The sequence below is a fragment of the Nicotiana tomentosiformis genome, chromosome 8, assembly GCF_000390325.3.
Source record: "Nicotiana tomentosiformis chromosome 8, ASM39032v3, whole genome shotgun sequence".
NCBI classification, from domain to species: Eukaryota; Viridiplantae; Streptophyta; class Magnoliopsida; order Solanales; family Solanaceae; genus Nicotiana; species Nicotiana tomentosiformis.
The window spans coordinates 119,091,257-119,111,987 of NC_090819.1; the positions used below are offsets into that span (position 1 = coordinate 119,091,257).

General features: G+C 32.4%; 1 protein-coding gene and 1 long non-coding RNA gene across 2 annotated transcripts; both read right to left on the minus strand.

The window, feature by feature from the left end:
- Positions 1 to 592: 592 nt before the first annotated feature.
- LOC104102789 (ethylene-responsive transcription factor 1A-like) lies at positions 593 to 1,843 on the minus strand. Its single transcript, XM_009610620.4, has one exon. The coding sequence runs from the start codon at positions 1,544 to 1,546 to the stop codon at positions 818 to 820; it is 729 nt and encodes a 242-aa protein (XP_009608915.1). The 5' UTR covers positions 1,547 to 1,843; the 3' UTR covers positions 593 to 817.
- Positions 1,844 to 8,485: 6,642 nt separating this feature from the next.
- LOC138896718 (uncharacterized) lies at positions 8,486 to 9,025 on the minus strand. The gene is made up of 3 exons (XR_011410117.1): positions 8,970 to 9,025; positions 8,759 to 8,885; positions 8,486 to 8,681 (listed from the first exon to the last, which is right to left on the minus strand). It is a non-coding gene; the product is annotated as an uncharacterized lncRNA (long non-coding RNA).
- Between the last annotated feature and the right edge of the window lie 11,706 nt (positions 9,026 to 20,731).

Here is a 20,731-nt window from a genome sequence, read left to right on the forward strand (position 1 = left end):
CCAAATTAGGTTTAGTAATAATCGTTACTACATGTTGTATTATGTTACTTTTACTTGATAGCGTAAAAAAAATATTCGTTGACATTAGCACATAAGTTAAATTCTATAATTTTGAAATAAAGTACTCCACTTTTGAATGATGTGCTTGGTATAATATAAAAGGTTCTAAATTAAAATGTTTTATCTGCAAAACATTGTTGTAACTTAAGAAATTATCACATTCGGTTGTTTTTTTTTTTAAGGAAAACTAATTTTGATTTGTTATGATTTTTTTTCAAAAAGTGATTTCGACTTTAGACAGAATCTAAAATCCTACTTAGCAAATTTTAGAAACTTATATATGAATGGAATTAATAGATTAAACCTGACTATATTCAATCAATTCATTGCCATGTAGTGGGTTTTGGAGCTCCTCCACTCTTAATTGAAATCTCGGGTTAACTAAAAATTTCAAGTTCTATACTTGAAAATAAAGATATTTGAGTAGGAAGCCTTTTCCATTTAACGGTGGCACAAATTTGAATTAGTTGACCAATAAGTAGTGGAGTATGATTTAACGTGACGAAATATTAAGCATAAAGTGTCAAAGCACAAGATATGACTTTATTTTTTGTGTGACAAAATGAAGAGTGACATTTTTAATTTTATATTTAAATACATACATTTGACTTCTCTATCTCGGGGTAATTGAACTGAGTTACATCATTAACTGGATATAACAGATTAATTTCATCATTATAGATATTAATTCCGAATGATAATTCATTCAACTACTACAAAAGATTTGATCAGAACTCTTAAAAGCAGCCCAAAGGTTTTATAACTGGTTAGCACCCAGCTGGGAATACCGACCCGACCCATTTTGTTTCCTCTTCTTCGGCGACGAAGAAGAATGCTCTGGCGACGTTGATAATCTTTTCGAACCAACTCTAATGGGATCAGGTTCATCAGAATTAATCCTCAACGGGAAATTAAGCAATGCACGTGAACCGCGCATGCGAAACGCCGCCTTATCATAAGCAAACGCTGCGTCCTCCGCCGTCTCATACGTACCCAGCCATACCCTTGCCCCATTCTTCGCCGGATCCCTAATTTCCGCTGCAAACCTCCCCCACGGCCTCACTCTCACCCCCCTATAATGCTTCGCCTTTGGCGATGCCGTCGTCACTACAGGTGGTTTCACTTTCACCTCCGCCGCCGTCTCCGGTGGAACCACAAATTCCGTAAAATTCCATACTTCAGGTGATTGTGCTGTAATTTCAGGCTCCAATTTGACATTGGGAATTGTAGGATCAGAAGCTGGCTCTAATTCATAGCCATTGCCTTCATTAAAGATATCGTAAAGAAACGTATCTGCTGTATAATCAAATTCATTGGGCAAGCAATTTGGAAACACGTTAGACTCAATGCTATTGTTTCTGCTGTAAATTGAGGTTGTTGAAATGTCGGAGCTTGTTACTGGAGTATTATCCCAGTCATCAAGTAAGTGACACTTAACTGATTCAAGAAGGGCATAGTCAATTTCGTACTCTTCATTTCCATACATTTTTAATTCGAAAGGATGAAAATTCTTAAATTTGGTGGGTTTAGATTGGAAATTTGTATGGAGAAAACAGAAAGAAGAAAAGGGGAGCTGAGAACGTTTTTACTTTTTAGTGAAAGGAGTGGAATGGGGTATTTATACGAGAAGTGGTTCATGCACAAGGTTACGTTTTATGATTGGAATTATAAAAATAATGTTTTGTTGAAAGAAAGTATGGAATTTGCTGCGGAGATTTTGAGCTTCCTTGAAGTTTCTAACATAGAAAAAAATTTCAGGACTTTGGCGGAACCGAGGTAGAGGTTTTCTTGTGACGTAGGATAAGAGGCACTAGCACAAACACTTAGAGTCCATTTATTTTAAAATATATTTTTGTTTAAAAGTATTTTTATAGGTTAAACGTTTGTGTTTGGTCGTTTGAGAAGTACTTTTTTGTGATATTTGATAAGCAAATTGTATTTGACTAATTTTTTCACAAATTACTTTTGGGTGTTAAATTACGATAAAAGACAATAAAAGTTTAGTTTACAATTAATATTATTTAAAAAAGAGAAATTTTAAATATTTATTATAAAAATTTAATTAATTTTTCATTTTTATGTAATTAAAGTATAAAACATAAAGTAATAGATATTAAAAAATTTAATCAATATAAAGTATAAGTATATAAAAGCAATAATATCGATAGGAACATATGTGCTTACAAATAACATGTATGAAGAATACTATCAATTCTTGAGAAAATAACAAACTAGATGTATTGCATTATATTAACTATATTATAAGTATGCACACAAAAAAAAAAAAAAAAAATTACAAACTTGAGATCATATAATATTGGTATACTTCAAAATTCAAAAAATCATACTTTATGAAGAAAGTGGTGATTAGCCTTGTTATTTCAAAGAGTGATAGGAGACAAAGAAAAGAAAAAATGGCGGAAGAAAAAAGAAGAGACCTAATTATAGTAGAGAGATTATTTCAAATAGGAATAAGAGATGAAGAATAAAAGTATGGTAAAAATAAAAAAGAGAAGAAAGGGATGGTAGAGATAAAAAAAAAAAGGTAAAGGTTAAATTAATAAGGGATAATTTAGGAAGTATAATTTTATAATAAGGATATTATTGTCTTGGAAAAAATAATTTCCTGGTTCTGCTTCTACTTCTTGGAAGAAACTTGAATTTGTAGTTTTGTTTTTCCAAAAACAGAAAAACTAATTCTGATATTGCTCAAAAGCACTTCTCTGTTTTTGCTAAACACCTCATATCTCAAAATAAGTAATATTTAGCAAAAAAAAAAAAAAGAAATATTTTTGACCTCCCAAAAGCTTGGCCAAACAGGCTCTTAGCCACACTTGTATTAACTCAATCATTTATGAGAATAATGTTTAAAAAGAGAGCAATCATGTAAAAATCTCTTGGTTGGTTCTGCTTCTACTTCTTGTAAGAAACTTGAATTTGTAATTTTTTTTTTCTTTCCAAAAATAGAAAAATTGGTTCTGATGTTGCTCAAATCACTTCTCTGTTTTGGCTAAACACCTCATATTTCAAAATAAGTAATTTCTTGGCAAAAAATAATCATTTTTAACCTCCCAAAAGCTTCGCCAAATAAGCTCTTAGCCACACTTGTATTAACACAAAGTAATACTAGTATAAGTTAGGGCCTGATTGACCAAGCTTTTGGGAGGCCAAAAGTATATTTTTTTTTAAAGTTTTTTAAAAAAGAATTGAAGTGTTTAGCCTAGACGGAGAAGTGCTTTTGAGCAGCAATAAAAAATAATTTTGTTGCTTTTGGGAGAAAATTATAAATTTTAACTTCTTCCAAGAACTAAAAGCAGAATCAGAAAATTAATTTTTTGAAGTCAAAAATATTCTTACCATAAATTTATCTATTTGAAATTATCTCACATTAATTTAACTTTTTCCTTTTTTGTTTCTAGTTTCTACTATGGGTCTTTTTCCCTCTTTATTTACATCGTATTTTTATTCTCCTTCTTCTATTCCTCTTTTAAATAGTCTATCTACTATAAAATAATCTCCTTTTTATATATTAATTTATGATTTAGATTTTTTATTTTTATTGGCATGATACTACCAAATACCCAATATTATTATCTGGATAACTATATCTTATACCGATTAAGATTCTTAATATATATTTTTAAATTTTCTATTTTGATTAAAAAATAAAAATTATTTACATTCTTTTATAATAAATATTTAAATTTATTTATCTTTTAAAAATAATATTAATCATAAAGTGAACATTTACTAATTATCTTTTTGTCTATTTTATTCTTAATAAAACAGGAAAGTCGCAAATTGGCCCTCAACAACAACCTTTCAAAGTTTTCAACTCGTATTTTGAAATCTCTATTCATAGTCATGATAAGATATTCATCTTAGACAGATGTAACATCGTTTGCTTCTTTTCCCTAGTCAGTATTTGCTTGTGATCCTCACCTATCCCCGCCTTAGATAGAGCACTAATAGTCTAAATGTCTAACATCAAGGAAATGTGATCAGAACAAAGTTTAAATTAAATCTAATTAAATAGAACGAAGATAAAAAAAAAAGAATCATATATAGGGTAAGGACGAAACTTAATACACCAAAATGGCTATGTTATAAGGTACAGTTCTTTGGTTTAGGTACATCCTACACTTTATAAACTAATCCACTATCCTTTTTGTCGATCCACCATCTTTGTTATGGATCTCCTGCATGATAATATATCCAAAAAGCTGCATCTTAGACATATACTAGATAGTAGTATAAATACCCCGATCCCACATTTTGAATTGACCAGCTAATTACTATAGGAAAACCAAATTTTGTGGTGGATAAAAACTTAGGGTGCACCAAACTGTATAGAGAACGGGGTTCTCTATCAGTTCCCACAGAACACACACAAAGAGATAAGTAAATGACACAACAGAATTTTACGTGAAAAGTTACCAGCTCACGGGATTAAAAACTACGACCTACACTCGTAGGATTTCAACTTCACTAACTGAGCAACTTTTAGATTACAACCTATTGTAACTTAGGAATTAAACTCTTAATCCCTCACTCACTTGTAATAACTCTATTACAAGCCTCTTTGTAATAACTCTATTACAAAGCTCACAACTCGACTAACTCTAGTCAAGACACAAACACACCGTTTATGGTTTTATAAAAGGTTTCCTACACAATACTTCAAGCTAAGTTAAGTAGGAATTACAAGTAAAATACTTTAACAAAGGTATAACATAACTAAGGATATGTAATAACTCAGTGCAGGAAACTGGTCCTTCGTTATGATGTTCTCTATTCTTGAAGCCCAGTCACTTGCAGGTTGGCAACACACTTGGGAGAAAGCTTGATTAATTCTTGAATATGCAAGCGTTGTTTTTCCTTTGCTTGATGTTAATATTGCACAAGTGATGTCACTTGGATGATGCAAGCATATCTGATACAAGGGCATTCCCCATAAAGTGACTGCTGCAGTGTTTGCACTGTTGCGTGTGTGCAGAGAAACAGTTGCAGCGACTTTACAGTTGTGGGTAATTGACAAGCACAGTCAGTAAGAGAACTGATGTCCATTCGTTCCCTCTGTTGTTTCTTGACTCTGAATGTTGGAACATGTCGCAGTCTTGAGACTTGTTGTTCTTGAGCACTTTGAGGAGGTGAAAAAGGTTTTCCGTCTGATTCTTATTATTAAGTTTGTTAGATCATCAAAACATAACACTACACATAACCTATAATTTGACAGCATTATAACTAATGTGCCTTCTGCGTGTATTCCTTCCTGTATGCTTTTAACTTGAGTAATATAATTTCTTTTGGACCAGAAAAAAACTTACATTGTATTTTAATACGGTCCAAATTTTGTTTTTCCATCCAAGTTGGACATTACCTTCACAAAATAAAAATATATGTCAATGATTTAACTTTTGACTAAGAAACAATATCATATAAATCTCACCGGAGAAAAGGTGGAATTTCGATCCCTTTTTCTTATCTTTTAGGTAGTGCTCCGTTGAGAGTAAAATTGGAAGATACACTTGTAAGTTTCATTCCAAAAAGAGTCAATATGTTGGAAAAGGAAAAAAGGCAATCTACTTTTGGGGCTCTGTGGTTCATTGATTCGAGACAATATGCATTCATCATTCCTCTTAGTATTATTATTCGATAAGTATTTTGTAAGAAATAAATCAATGTCGAACTAGAACGGATATTAGTCTAATGATATCAAATAGGATTTTTTTTTTTTACTTTATCAATACAGTAAATGTAAGTTCACTTCCTATTTTTCCTTTTTTTCCCCTTCTCTTTAATTCTCTCCGATTATGTAATATAAATTTAAAGAGATATTTAAGAAAATCAGTGTCCAACTTGCTATTGATCCAATAAGAGATTACTACTCTTTGAATATATATTACTCCTATTATTTGGTTTGTTTAAGGGGAATGTCCCTTGGAGCCGGGGTCTATCGGAAACAATCTCTTTATCTTCACAAGGTAGGGATAAGATAATGTACACACTATCCTTCTCAAACGCCACCTGTGAGATTACACTGTATTTATTATTGTTGTTGTTGTAACACGGAATGTCCCACATTTTTGTTGTGTTTTCTAAATTTTCATGTCTCTATCAGAATTTGTCTAATGACAATAACAACTGTGGCTAAGGTTCTATTCTATCCAGTGCTTCAGGTTCTAAATGACCTCCTTTCAGAAAGCGAAAAAACAAATGATACGTTCACCTGGAGACCAATTCACAACTAATAGAGATGGAGAATTCCATTTCACAAGGCTTAAAATGGTTTACATATACTTCCTTTCTCAAACTTCTTTTTCATTTTTAAAATTTCATGGCATTCTGATGATATATATAATATACTTATTCATATGCATAAATAAAACACATATTATATCTTTAAAAAGACACATACATAGCTGCATCTTATATTTGTTTTATGCAAATACAGGCATATATAACCCTCTTTCTTATATGTTTTTGACGGTTTTTTCTAAAATTACATTGAGAGATAAAAAAAAAGGGAGAAGCGACTATAAGAATAGTAAAAACTGAACTCAACACTTATTATGTGGCGTTGTTGTCTACTTTTGACTTGACCTTACCAAAATTGAAGGTACGCTTTATAAAATAAATGATGCTTTTCTTTACTAAGGTTATAGTAAATGCATGTGCATTCACTACTAGAAATTCGCTAAAAACCGACCAACGTTGATCGGTTATGGCAAATTACCGACCAAAATACGACCATTACGATGTGGACGGTGTTTTGATGGTCGAAATGGCTTACCGACCAAAGCTGGTCGGAAATTACCGACCAACTTTGGTCGGTATATTAAAACGACCATCTAACAAGTTTAATTACTTACCGACCAATTTTGGTCGGAAATATATTTTATTAATTTAATTTTACCGACCAAAGTTGGTCGGTTTAACTAAATTATATTTTTTTTATTAATTATTAAAATTAAAAAAAATCGACCAACTTTGGTCGGTAATTGAAAATATATATTTTTTAAAAATAATTAAAATTAAACATTACCGACCAACTATGGTCGGTAATCTCAACAATGCAAGCAAAATACCGACCAAAGTTGGTCGGTAATGTTGAATTCTGGGAATTCAATGTTCATTAACCGACCAACTTTGGTCGGTATTTTGGAATAATTTATTTTTTTTATTAAAAACCGACCAACTTTGGTCGGTTTTTCTGGGTTTAATTTTGGCATAAAATGCCTGTTTTGGCAGCTACACCACCTGCCAGCATACCAATACAACAACACAACAACAACAACACAACAACAACAACAACAACAACACAACAACAATAACAACAACACAACAACATCACAACAACAACAACAACAACCAAAACATTCAATAAATACTTTAAAACTAACAAATTAAAGTTCAATTGAACATAAAAATCCAAAACCAAGTTAAAACTAATTACAACTAGTTCAAAACTGGTTCTATTTGTCTAGTTCAAAGTATATAAAAGTCAAGGGGTATTTTGTACAACATCATCATCACCGTCTGATGAACTTTCATCTACAAGACGATATAGAGAACGGTCTTGTGGAGGATGGGAAGCACGATCACGGGGAGGACGGGAGGAACGATCACGAGCAGGACGGGAGGAACGATCACGTGGAGGTCGACCCTCTGGAGATGACTCACGAGATCGGGGCAACGGAAAAGCTCCACTAGATAGGAGAGTTCTGATCTGAGCTTGCATGCCAAGGAATTGAGCATCTCTAAGCCTTTCTCTTTCCTTGGCCGCTTCTAGCTCTGATGTGAGCTTTGTCACTATCTCCCGCATAGCGGAGAGGCTCTCCCTATTAAGTTGCTCACCTTGCGAGGAAGTCCCTATTCCTCGCATTCCACACTTATAGCGATGGAAGTTTTTAGTAGGAAGCCCGTATACCTTCCCCCATTTTGGACCGCCAACAGACTCCAACCATATTCTTTCAGCATCCTCGTCCGAAGGTTGGGTTGGCTCACCCGATTCACCAGCTGGATGACTACGGATGAATTCCTCCACGTTACTTTGGTAGCGACCCTATATTATTTTAAATTAAATCAGTATTTCAAAATTTTTATAAAAGTAAATTATAATACTTAAAGAAAATTGAAAGCTTACATATGCAGTCGAGGCTCGGTCCTCGACCCACCTATCTTGATCCCCCTCTTTCTTCTTCTTCACAATATGTGTCTCCTTGAATAGCTCATCATGACTCATTGGAAGCCCATACTTCTTTTTCTGAAAATAAATTAATTTAGTTAATAAACAGAATAGATATACTTAGAAAAGTAAAATAATTTAAGCAATTACGTACCAATCTTCTTTTTATTGTCCCTAGGCTGATCGCACCTCCAGTGTGCAAGGAGCCTCCCTTCTCGGATGCGCGAGCTTTCTTTCCTTTTTCGCTCCTCTCTAAGAACTCTGCGGTAAGCCATTGCCTTTGCAAATCATTCCACAAATTCTCAAGTAACCAGCCAGGCCTCTTGTTCTTCTTTCTAGCATCCGAGAAAGCATCCGCCAATCTCTTGCGAGCTTTATGATGAAAATTTGTAGCCACTTCCGCGCTATAACGGTCTTCCCATACACACTTGCTCTGTATTTTAAAAGTTAAATATTAGATGAAAACATCATAAATATAAATTATTAAACTGTTTAAAAGAATATTTATACCTTAAATTGATTGAAAATTTGCTCCTTCAGTGAGAATGGGCAATCAGTCCAAGTCGCATAAGGGCCATCATAAAGCTTTCTGATAGCATTGGTGATTATCCTCGTAGTCTTATTACCCGGCCTGAACCTGCAATTTAACAATAAAAACATATTAATATCTTAGTAACAATGTTACAAATCAATAGACGCAAAAATAATGAATAACACTTACCCATCACCCTCAGGGACTATGATGATCCTGCTATATCGATCATAATGCACTACCTCGTTATCACCATCCGAAGCATGTGTATCAGAGGCATGTGAAGACGGTGTAGGTGGGTCAGAGCTAATGCCTCGCAGGCGAAGGCCTGCAATAGATGGAGTCGATGATGAAGATGGTTGTGATCCCTGTGACTGCGACATAGCTGGATGCGACCCAAGTGGATGTGATACCGATGGCTGTGACCCGAGCGGTTGTGACCCTAGTGGCTGTGACATGGGTGGATGCGATCCATGTGGCTGTGATATGTAGGGATGTGATCCATGTGGATGTGATCCAGATGGTTGTGAGGCAGCTGGACTGTATGTCGGACGTATAGTCCTATGGCCCTGTGACGGAAGACTGGGTGTCTGAATGAAGGTGTACGGCTCGTGATGCTGTGGCAGCTCAGTATAGCCGTGTGGTGGAGGATAAGACATAGGCATCTCTGAAAAAGGTGGACAAGAGAGAATATTATTTTCTACCCTCCACTTTCCCTTCCTACCCTTTTCTCGACCCTGAGAACTAGTAGGGTCATTGTTACCTTGACCCTTGCCTGCCATCTACATAATATAATACACATTTAGATTGAAACATATAAGAAACTAGCTATAAAATGAGAGTGCTTTAAAAACCAACTTTTTAATCCTCATCGACGTATTGTTCCTCGTTCGAGAATTCTTCGTCCTCACTTGTTTGAGCTTCATCAGTTGATTCTTCGTCCTCATTTTCTATAATTGTTACTTCATTTATATCATCTTCTTCCAATATGCGTTCAGGATGTTCCAAATCATTTTCTAACTGATCGTCCACTATTTGGTGAACATTGGAGATATCATTTTGATATGCAACATCTAACACATTCTCGACTTCCACCCTACCTACAGGCTTAGTTTTTATTACAACCCACTAATCGGACTTATTCCGCCGCAATGGATAAGGAGCATAATACACTTGCCTAACGTTATGTGTAATTATGAAATGATCATAGCGATCATACTCCCTTGTATGATTAACCTCAATTATGTTGTATTGGTTGTGTACTCTTGTACCTCTTATTGGATTTGGGTCAAAACACTTGCATCTAAAGAGTATCAATTTCTTATATGGCCAACCTGTATATTCTAGTTATAATATTTCTTTGACCACACCATAATAATCAATATCTCCAACTTGGTTGCCATCGCCATCTTGAACCCACACCCCGCTGTTGTTGCTATTTTTATTTTTAGAGCAATCCTCTGTATGAAACTTATAACCATTCACTACGTACTTAGACATTGTTGTGACCTGAAGCCCAGGTCCCCAAGATATATCTTTCAAAAATTGATTTACACTATTATTTGGATTATTTACCTACATAGAGTTAAAAAAATTCATAACTTATGAATCAATTTTTATACATTCACTATATATATATATATATATATATATATATATATATATATATATATACACACACACACACACTTACAAACTGCTTGAACCACTTATCAAATCTCGTAAATACAACATCATAGCCAAATTGTCCCACGAAGTGACTGTGACATATCAAATATTTTTAGTAGTTGCATCAATATGTAGTCACAGTAAATTTTACATTTTGATAACTAATAAATCAATACTTACTTGAGAAATGGTACAACTTCGGGACAATTTAGCAACACATGAAGTGTAGCTGACTTGTACTCCATATCACTCAAACTTCTCTTTCTAACATCCTTAGAACATCGGCCTGGTTGATTGAATATGGACATTGGTGGATATAATGGATCATTCACACATTCGACCGTGTGCCTATTGGGCCTATTCCTAGAACATGGCACGTTACTCTCAAAATAATAAGAACAAAAATGTGCAGTTTCCTTTGCAAGATAGGCTTCGCATATAGATCCTTCAATCTTATTCCTCTGCTTAACAAATTGTTTGCATTTGCCAATTGTCCTACATAATCTCATGTTAGCCAATAACATTCAAATAAAATAGAATAGTACATCAAACTTATAATATTACCTCTCAAAGGGATACATCCATCTGCATTGAACAGGCCCTCCAAGTCGTGCCTCGTGTACAAGGTGTATTGGAAGGTGTTCCATCACATCAAAGAAACCACATGGGAATATTTTTTCCATCTTACTAGAAATTACACGGATGTTCTGGTCCATCCGAAGTAGGTTTTCTTCCCTTAATGTGGTAGAACACAAGTCTTTGAAAAACAAACTAATCTCTGTGATGGGTTTCCAGATTCTTTCAGGCAAACCACAAAATGTAATAGGCACTAAGGTCTCCATGAAAACATGGCAGTCATGACTTTTCAAATGGCTCAACTTCCCTACCTCCATATCTACTTTTTTTTCCAAGATTCGATGCATAACCCTCAGGCATCTTCAATTTCGTAACCCAATCACAAATTTGTCGTCTTTCCTCCAAAGTGAATATGTAACTTGCTTTGGGCTTGAACACCTTACCATTGTTTGTTGTCTGCAAGTATAATTCAGGCCGCCTGCAATATTCTTGTAAGTCCATTCTAGCCTTCGGGTTATCTTTTGTCTTACCTTTAACATCCATCACTGTGTTGAATAAATTATCAAAATAATTCTTCTCAATATGCATGACATCAAGGTTGTGTCGGAGAAGATTATCCTTCCAATAAGGCAACTCCCAAAATATACTCTGTTTCATCCAATTATGATTAACACCATATCCGGGGAATCTATAAGGTGGAGCCTTAGTAACTTGACTGAAGTTTTGGACCCTCTCCCAAATTTCCTCACCTGAAAGTATCGGAAGTTGAGAATCATATTCCACTTTATTCTTTTTGAATGTATTTTTTATCCTTCTAAACTCATGATCATCAAGCAAGAATTGACGGTGACAATCAAACCATGATTGCTTTCGGCCAAGTTTCAAAGTGAACGCTTTACTATTTTCCATGCAGTAAGGACAAGCTAGCTTCCCAGCAGTCATCCACCCAGACAACATTCCATACGCAGGAAAATCATTAATAGTCTACATTAAATTATCACGCAAATTAAAATTCTGCTTGGTTGATATGTCATATGTTTCAACACCATCATACTACAATTGTTTTAGCTCATCAATCAAAGGTTGCAAATATACATAAATCAAACTTTTCGGATTACGTGGACCGAGGATAGTACAATTTAAGAATATATATGGACTAGTCATACACAACTCAGGTGGTAGATTATAAGGTGTAAGAAAGACAGGCCAACATGAATATGGTGTCGCAGATATAGAAAAAGGCGTAAAGCCATCCGCACATAGATCTAACCGAATGTTCCTTGGTTCACTAGCAAAATCTGGATATGTCCTATCAAAGTGCTTCCAAGCTTCTCCATCTGAAGGATGACACATAACACCAGGTGGTCTTCTATTTTCAAAGTGCCATCTCATATGAGGAGCAGAACTCATCGACGCATATAACCTCTTTAACCTAGGTATAAGAGGTAAATAATGCATCGCCTTGACAGCGACCATATTCCCGCTGGAAAGCCTCTTGAAACGAGGCTTTTCGCAAAATTTACAACTGTCTAAAGTTGCATCATCTTTATAATATAACATGCAACCATCTTCACAACAATCAATTCTCATTGACGAAAGTCCTAACTTAGAAACCAATCTCTTCGCCTTATAGAAATCACCAGGTAAGTTGATATTAGGGTCAACTAGTTCACTCATAAGGTCAATGAAAGAGTCCATGGCTGCTTGAGAAATATTCCAATTAGATTTGATACTTAGTAATCTAACTGCAACAGACAGCTCAGAGTGCGGACTTCCTTCACGTAGTGGACGACTAGCTTCCTCTAACTGTTCATAAAAACGTTTTGCGTCATCATTAAGAGTTTGTTCAACATTTTCATTGGGCTCACCCCCAAAAGCATCCGCAACCATATCCTGAATTCTAGAATCAAGATTTGTATTCTCCACCGACCTACTACTTTCACCAACAACCATGTTATGAAATATCCCACGGCTACCATCGATCTCTCCATGATTAGTCCACACAAAGTAATTCTCTATAAATCCCTTCCTATAAAGATGAAGCTTAACTTCCTCCGATTTTTTAAACTTCATACAATCGCACCTGACACAAGGGCACCTAATTTCTCCTTCACTTTGGTATGGTGGAAGTGACATTGCATGTCTAATAAATTCATCAACCCCTTCTACAAAATCCTCCCGCAATCCCCGCCGATTAGGATAATTTCTATTGTACATCCAAGTACGATGTTCCATCTATACAAATAAAACAAGAACAAATTAATTTATTCTACAATTATAAATTAATTATATCTTTTTAGTTAATTCAAGATAATTATTTTTTCCTAATTACACCAATTTATATCCTAAAATTTCAATTCATATCCAAAAGGTCCAATTCATATCTTAAAAGTTCAATTCATATCCTAAAAGTTCAATTCACAAGAACAAATCCTAAAAACTAAAATTTCAATTCATATCCTACGAGTTTAAACATAAACTAACTAAACTAAAGAAATTCAACCCATACCCTAAAAGTTCGATTCACAAGAACAAATTAATTTATTCTATAATTATAAATTAATTATATCTTTTTAGTTAATTCAAGATAATTATTTTTTCCTAATTACACCAATTTATATCCTAAAAGTTCAATTCATATCCAAAAGGTCCAATTCATATCTTAAAAGTTCAATTCATATCCTAAAAGTTCAATTCACAAGAACAAATCTTAAAAACTAAAATTTCAATTCATATCCTACGAGTTTAAACATAAACTAACTAAACTAAAAAAATTCAATCCATACCCTAAACTAAACTAATTCATAACTAATTGACTAATTAATAAAACTAATTAGTTAATAAAACTAATTAACAAAACTAATTAAAACAAGACCTAAACCCTAATCCTCAATAAAATACAATGTTCAAATAATTGAAACACTAATCAATTGAAACTAATTCATAACTAATTAACAAAACCTAGAAATAATAAATAAATGGGTTGTAATTCAAACCTAGAATTTTTAGGAGATGGAGAAGGAGAGGGGCGGCAGTGGCAGCGGCGACGGTGCGGCGAGGGCAAGGGCTGGGCGGTGGCAACGCGGGGTGGGGAATGTGAGGGAAATAGAGAAGGAGAGGGGAAGGTTTTGAGTGAAGAGAGGGGAAAAAATTTCAGAGAAATGGGGGTTTCCCCCATTTTTTAATTCTCTGATTTGAGAATTACCGACCAAAGTTAGTCGGTAATTTTGATCGGTACATTAAGTGTTGACCGTTTGACCAAAAACTGACCAACTTTGGTCGGTTTTAAAAAAAAAAAAATTAAATTAAATTCTTTTTTTTTTGTGTGTTTTTTTTCATAAAATATTATAAACTATAAAAAAAAATATTATAAACTACAAGCATTTATTTTATTTAACTATGCAATTATTATAAATAATTATAAACTATAAGCATAATCTTTATAAATAATTATATTAACTATTTAATTTTAATAAATTATAATAGCATCTATCTAAGTAAATTTTCTAAGTTATAATTAAGTATATGAGTAATTTCTCACACACACACATACACTATATTGTAATTGATGCTAATAACTTCTTTTTTCATTCGTTCATCACTAATAATGCATGACATAGATTAATCGATATATAGGTCGAGAGGTTTTGATGAATTATCGATTAATATTCATCGATACATCTAAGTAAGTTATAAGTCGATGAATCAATTTACAAATAGATATATTTGATGATAAATTATATATACTAATTAGTATCTTCCCAAGTCTATCCCTAAAAGAACCCGACCCTGTGGTCCTTGCGCTTCGTGTTCTTATATATATATATATATACACACACAAACACACTTCACTGTAATACTTTAACTATATATATAGCTTGTTATAGTATATGTTAGTGTGTATATATATAGCTTGTTAAAGTTTGACCATATTTGACCTATTAATTTAACTCGTTTACTTAATACTAATAGCTTCTTTCGTTTATTTAATTTGTGATCCATACATACATATATATATATATATATATATATATATATATATATATATGTATGTATGTCAAAGATGTTTAGTATTAATTCTTTTATTTTTCATTCATTCATCACTAATAATGCATGGCATAGCTAGATTAATCGATATAAGTCGAGACGTTTTGTTTTTACTATTAGTCGATATAAGTCAAACGTTTTATTTTTAATATTCATCGATGCATCTAAGTAAGTTATAAGTCGATGAATCAATTTACAAATAGCATGTTATATATAGCATATGTTAGTGTATTCATTATTTGTATTACAAAAGTGTTAAACGAATTACATTTATATTATTTAGATAGTAAATATAAAAGTAATTCGAAAGTTTGATCAATGTTGACGTAATAACCGACCAACTTTGGTCGGTTATTTTGCAGAAAATAACAATTACCGACCAAAGTTGGTCGGTAAATGCTTCCCCTACATTAACCGACCAACGTTGGTCGGTAATTTTAAATATAAATTCTTAAATATTATAAAACAATTTAAATAATAAAATAATTATTAAAATTTTAAAAATTGGATCCAGATTACCGACCAACGTTGGTCGGTAATCCAAAATTTTCTTGTCTGACCCGTTGGGTCAATTCGTTGACCAATTTACCGACCAACGTTGGTCGGTATTTAGTTTTAAAAAAATATAATTTTTCTTTCCCCAGTTTCCGTCCAACCTAGACGGTTTTTGGTCGTTTTTTTTGACCGACCAATGTTGGTCGGAAATAGTTGGTCGGTTTTTTAGCAGATTTTTAGTAGTGATTTTAAACCAAACGGCTTCCTACATAAGGTAATCAACGTCATATTATAAAACTAACATACAAACCCTTTAGACAGTTCTGTCTTTCTATATTAATTAACCGTAGAAATAACATCAATATTTTCCAAATTTTGACCTGCTTCATTTTTTATTCTCAAAATGTATGGAATCTTTTCTAATATATAACTTAATCCATAAAGTACATTGGAATATATTACTTCTGTTTTCTTCGTTATTTAAATCTAAATCGAATTAATAATTACAATTAGTTTATTCAAAAGTTTGACTGAGTTGCTCGTGCTGTCTATTTTGGTCTATTTTGTAAAGAATATGTTAAGTATAATAATAGAATATATAGTGGGGTAATCAGACTCGTCCATGTTTTCCTATGTTGCAGAACAACCGTTAGATCTGAAGACTGCACGTACAACAATGCTGACCAAATTGGATTCTCCCTTTTACTTTGACTCAGATAATCATACTACTATTATATACTCCTGTGTCGCAAAAGGTAATAGTTGATCAGAATACGAGAGTTGTCGCGTATCCAGTATTTTGTCGAGTTCAAAGTTAAGTTTTTTTTTTTTTAAATAAAAATAAATCTTAGTAGTTCAATTGGTTGGCTATATGAATTTTTCACTCCGAGGATTCGATTCTCACCTTGTAATTCATTCTCCTATTTTCCATTCCCTTACTCCCAACTAAAAAAAAAAGTTAAGCTTTTGAAAATAGAACTTGTCTAAATACAAAATATATAAAATACTATAAAATCATATCTTTTATAAGTAAGCATATTTTAAGGTCAAACAACATGATTTAATTCCTTTATGACATAATTTCATGTTTTCTTTTGGGATGAAAATAGTAACAATGAAGAGTGAGAGAAAGCACCATCAAGGGAAAAAAATGATTGAAGTATCTCGCGCTGTCAAACCTCTTTATAATAATTTTATTTGTTCTGATATTTTTTTGACTTTTAAAGTGAATGATTATTATACATCTATAACATTATTTGATGTTTAAATACCATTTACTTGTTATAAATAACGATTATCCAAAAATTAATTCTTTCCTTTTTTATTGTTACATATAAAAGGTAAGAAAAAAGTATTAAAATTAAAATATCAAAAGATATGCATTTGCACTAATTAAATGTTAAAAAAACTAATACCTTATTAATAAATTAATGACTAAAGGTACATAGGTTCAAATATTAAATATTATGTACGAGAAACTTTTGGTCAATGAAATAAGAATATACAAATATATCTTCTAATGAAATTAAATAAAATCTTTAATTTTGGAAGTATACTAATTTTAACATAATATTCTTTACCATAAGTGGCACATTAAATTTTTTAAATATTTGGTCAAAATCTTAGAACTTATTATTTGTAATCTTAGAAATGTTACATGCATGACTGTTATGGAGGGGTTATTTTATGAAGAGCGTACTATTAAAAAGATGATTGTTGTTATTATAGCTAAAAATGTATTATAGAGAAGTAAAATATAACATAAAAAATTGATTACGGTAAATACTTGACTTTTGTGTAGTGAATATTTGTTATATAGAGAGGTTTGACTGTTGAATCCGGCTCACATGTGAGGAAGTGTTGAGAATTAATTAAGTAATTAAAAGTATCTTATTATCAACAACTTAATATTTTTAGAGGATGGTTGCATGTATAACAGACAATATATGTATGAGGCTCTTTGAGTTTTCAGTAAGTTTTATTTCAATACAAAATCTAAGGAAATTGTTAAATAGCAGTATAATGTTACTTATCATCAAATACAATTTAATTCGTCGATTAATTACTCGACAGTCATAGTCTTGAGTCTTGACTGCTTATCGTTAAGGCTCGGATTGTACAACCTCATTGAACGCCTATCATGTCTTCTAATGGTTTAGAAAAAGAAATGTATCCACCTATACTGAGTATAATGTGAAGTCACAAAAAGTTGCTCCGTATTTGGTTTTTAGTTAGAAGGTAGAAATGGCAAGCGAGTGCGGGGCAAATCCGCATAAAACTGCGAAGATTTAAACCCGTCCCGTCCCGCCTCGTCCCGCATAATATTTAATTTGCACTCACATACATCCATCCCACACTCACACCCGCATCCACCCGCCCCACATATTTGTTTTTCTTTCATTGTTTCAGTTTTATTTCTTTTAAGCTTTTGGTTGGACTTTCTGATTTAATCAACCAATAAATTGAAATCTCTTTTGTTGCTCTTAAGCTACCGTGCCCTTTAAAAATATTATTGAGCCAAAACTTATTGAAATGAGAACAAAATATTTAATCAATCAAAACTTTTAAACAGAAAATGACAACAAATTATTGAATAAGACATGTGATTTAATACCGGTAATAGCTTTCTTGCTTTTGAACTCTTAAGCTACTTTACCCTTTTGAAAAAAGATTTAACATATAAAACATTTTCATTTTTATTTAGTTATATTTTTAATTGTTCCTCTTTTATTTTTTTTATTTAAGATTTGCATTACATTAGTGCTTTAAGTAATTTATTAAAAAGCGATAGGAATAACACATTTACATTCGTGAAGAATTTCCACGATATAGATGGTGTATTTGATTTTTTAAAACAAAGAATTTCCATGAAGTTAGCAACATTTTGCCCATCTCAGGTTAGTGTTCAACCATTTTGGTAGTTCAAAATTCAAACTGATAATAAATATAGACCACCTATTTGTGTTTTGCTTTTTTTCAACAAAGCACTACATTAAATCAATACTCCCTCCGATCTAAAATAAGTGATTTTTTGACTGTTTTCACATAAATTAAAAAATTCACCTTTTAACATTAATTAGTAATAAAATTTATCATATTATCCTTTACTATCTCTTATATCTGACATAATACCATATTGGGATTTGGGATGTGATTATTATCAACTTTCACTAAACATTGAATGGAGCAAATGGCAGACGAAGCAACGGCAGAACATTGAAAACTTTGTGATTTCAAATTGTCAGCTAGAATCTCAATTTGTCATGTATTTCAATTTTAAAACATCAACAAAATATAAAATGGAGCCAAAAAATTTCAATTTCCCACCAAGAATTCTCTTATAAAAGAAGGTTTAATTTTCTAAAATGATGAAATAAGCATGGCTACAACACAAAATATTCAAATCTCATCATATAACATAGATCTAAATATTCCTTTTGAATATGAGAATGAGTATGTTGGTAGGGAACAATTGCCTGATCTCAATGTTGACACAAATACTATTGCCTCTCCATTTTTATACTAACAAGTATTCCATAGTTGAAGAGTAACAGAACTAGAGAAGTGGAAACGTGAATCTCATCATATAGAAGTAGGGGTGTACAAATAAAACCGATAAACCGCACCAAACCGATAATCCGAGTCAAACCGAGAAAACAAACTCGACTATGGTTTGGTTTGATTTGGTTTGGTGTTGGGAAAAAAACCCCGACCATAATTGGTTTGGTTTGGTTTAACTAAAAAAGTCAAACCAAAACCAAACCAACCCGACATTACATTTATAGAAGTTTTAAATATATTTAATACATAAAAATATTTATTCTAGTGTAGTTTATCAATATTTCTTAAATTTTTTCATAATTTTATCTTTTAACATATTATTTCAAGTTTGTACTTATAATTTTTGAATTCCAATAAATTTTATAGTCCATAAATGTTAGTAACTCAAACAAATCCCAAACCAAAATCAAATCAATATTAATGTTAACAAAAGACATTCAATTCAATTGCTAGGAATGACATATCTATTTATTTAGTTTTTCTATGGTTTAGATAAAATATATTTTTTTTAGTGCTTAGTCATGTAAATAATAGTACTTATTAGTCATACTTATTTTAGCAACTTAGTAATTTAAGATTATGTTTATTTTTATTATGGCTTATTAATAATATTTATTTTTTGCGATTTTATTATCTTTATTATTGAAATTTTAGTACAATGCCGACTCATCTCATATTTTATGTTAGTTTCTTGGAAACACCTCATATAGTTATGTCTTACTATGATTAAAGAAATATTTGGAGCACATATTCTATGTTTTGTGCTACGAAAACTATATGAAAAAAATCCGAAACAACCTGAAAATCCGAGATTAAAAAATTCGGCTTTTATTGGTTTGGTTTGGTCTATAGATTTAATAACCTAACACAATTGGTTTAGTTTGGTAATTAGAAAATTCGAACCAACCCGACCTATGTACACCCCTGTATGGAGGAATTCAATTGCATTAGAAATAAACACTCCTAACACATACTCCAACACTATTTACTCCAAGGGTAATGTAGGAAAAAAATAATTAACTCATTCTTGAAATCTGAAAAAATCACTTATTTTGGATTGGAGGGAGTAATACGTTTCATTACACCAGCTTAGTGACCCTAGTTAGTTTTTCAGCCTGAATACGACTTTTTTTTTTTTTAAAAAAAAAGACCCGCACCTGCCCCGCAAAGATTTTTATCTAAAAAAATAAATCCGCCCCGCACCCACACACGTAAAGCCTAAACCCGTACCGCCTCGCATAGGTTGAAACTCGCCCCGCCTCGCATCCGCATCGCCCTATAGCCATTCTAACTAGAAGGTAACGAAGAAAAAAAGGTATCCATAAATATTGGTGAAAACACATATGCCTTATCCAAATAAAAGCGATAAAAAAAGGACTAACTTTAGTAGGTATATAAGAAAGATCAAAGAGGAACAGAACTCTTTCCTTTCTGGTAATTTGATTTTACAAGTTCATTGCGAAAGGTAAAAAAACAACTTGCTGATATTTTGTAGCTGCAAGAAATAAGGATGGTATAATGTATATTGATGTTAACCATACATAATTGAATAGAACGGCGTTCCAACTTTTTCACGACCCAAACTCATCTATAGGTCGTGATGA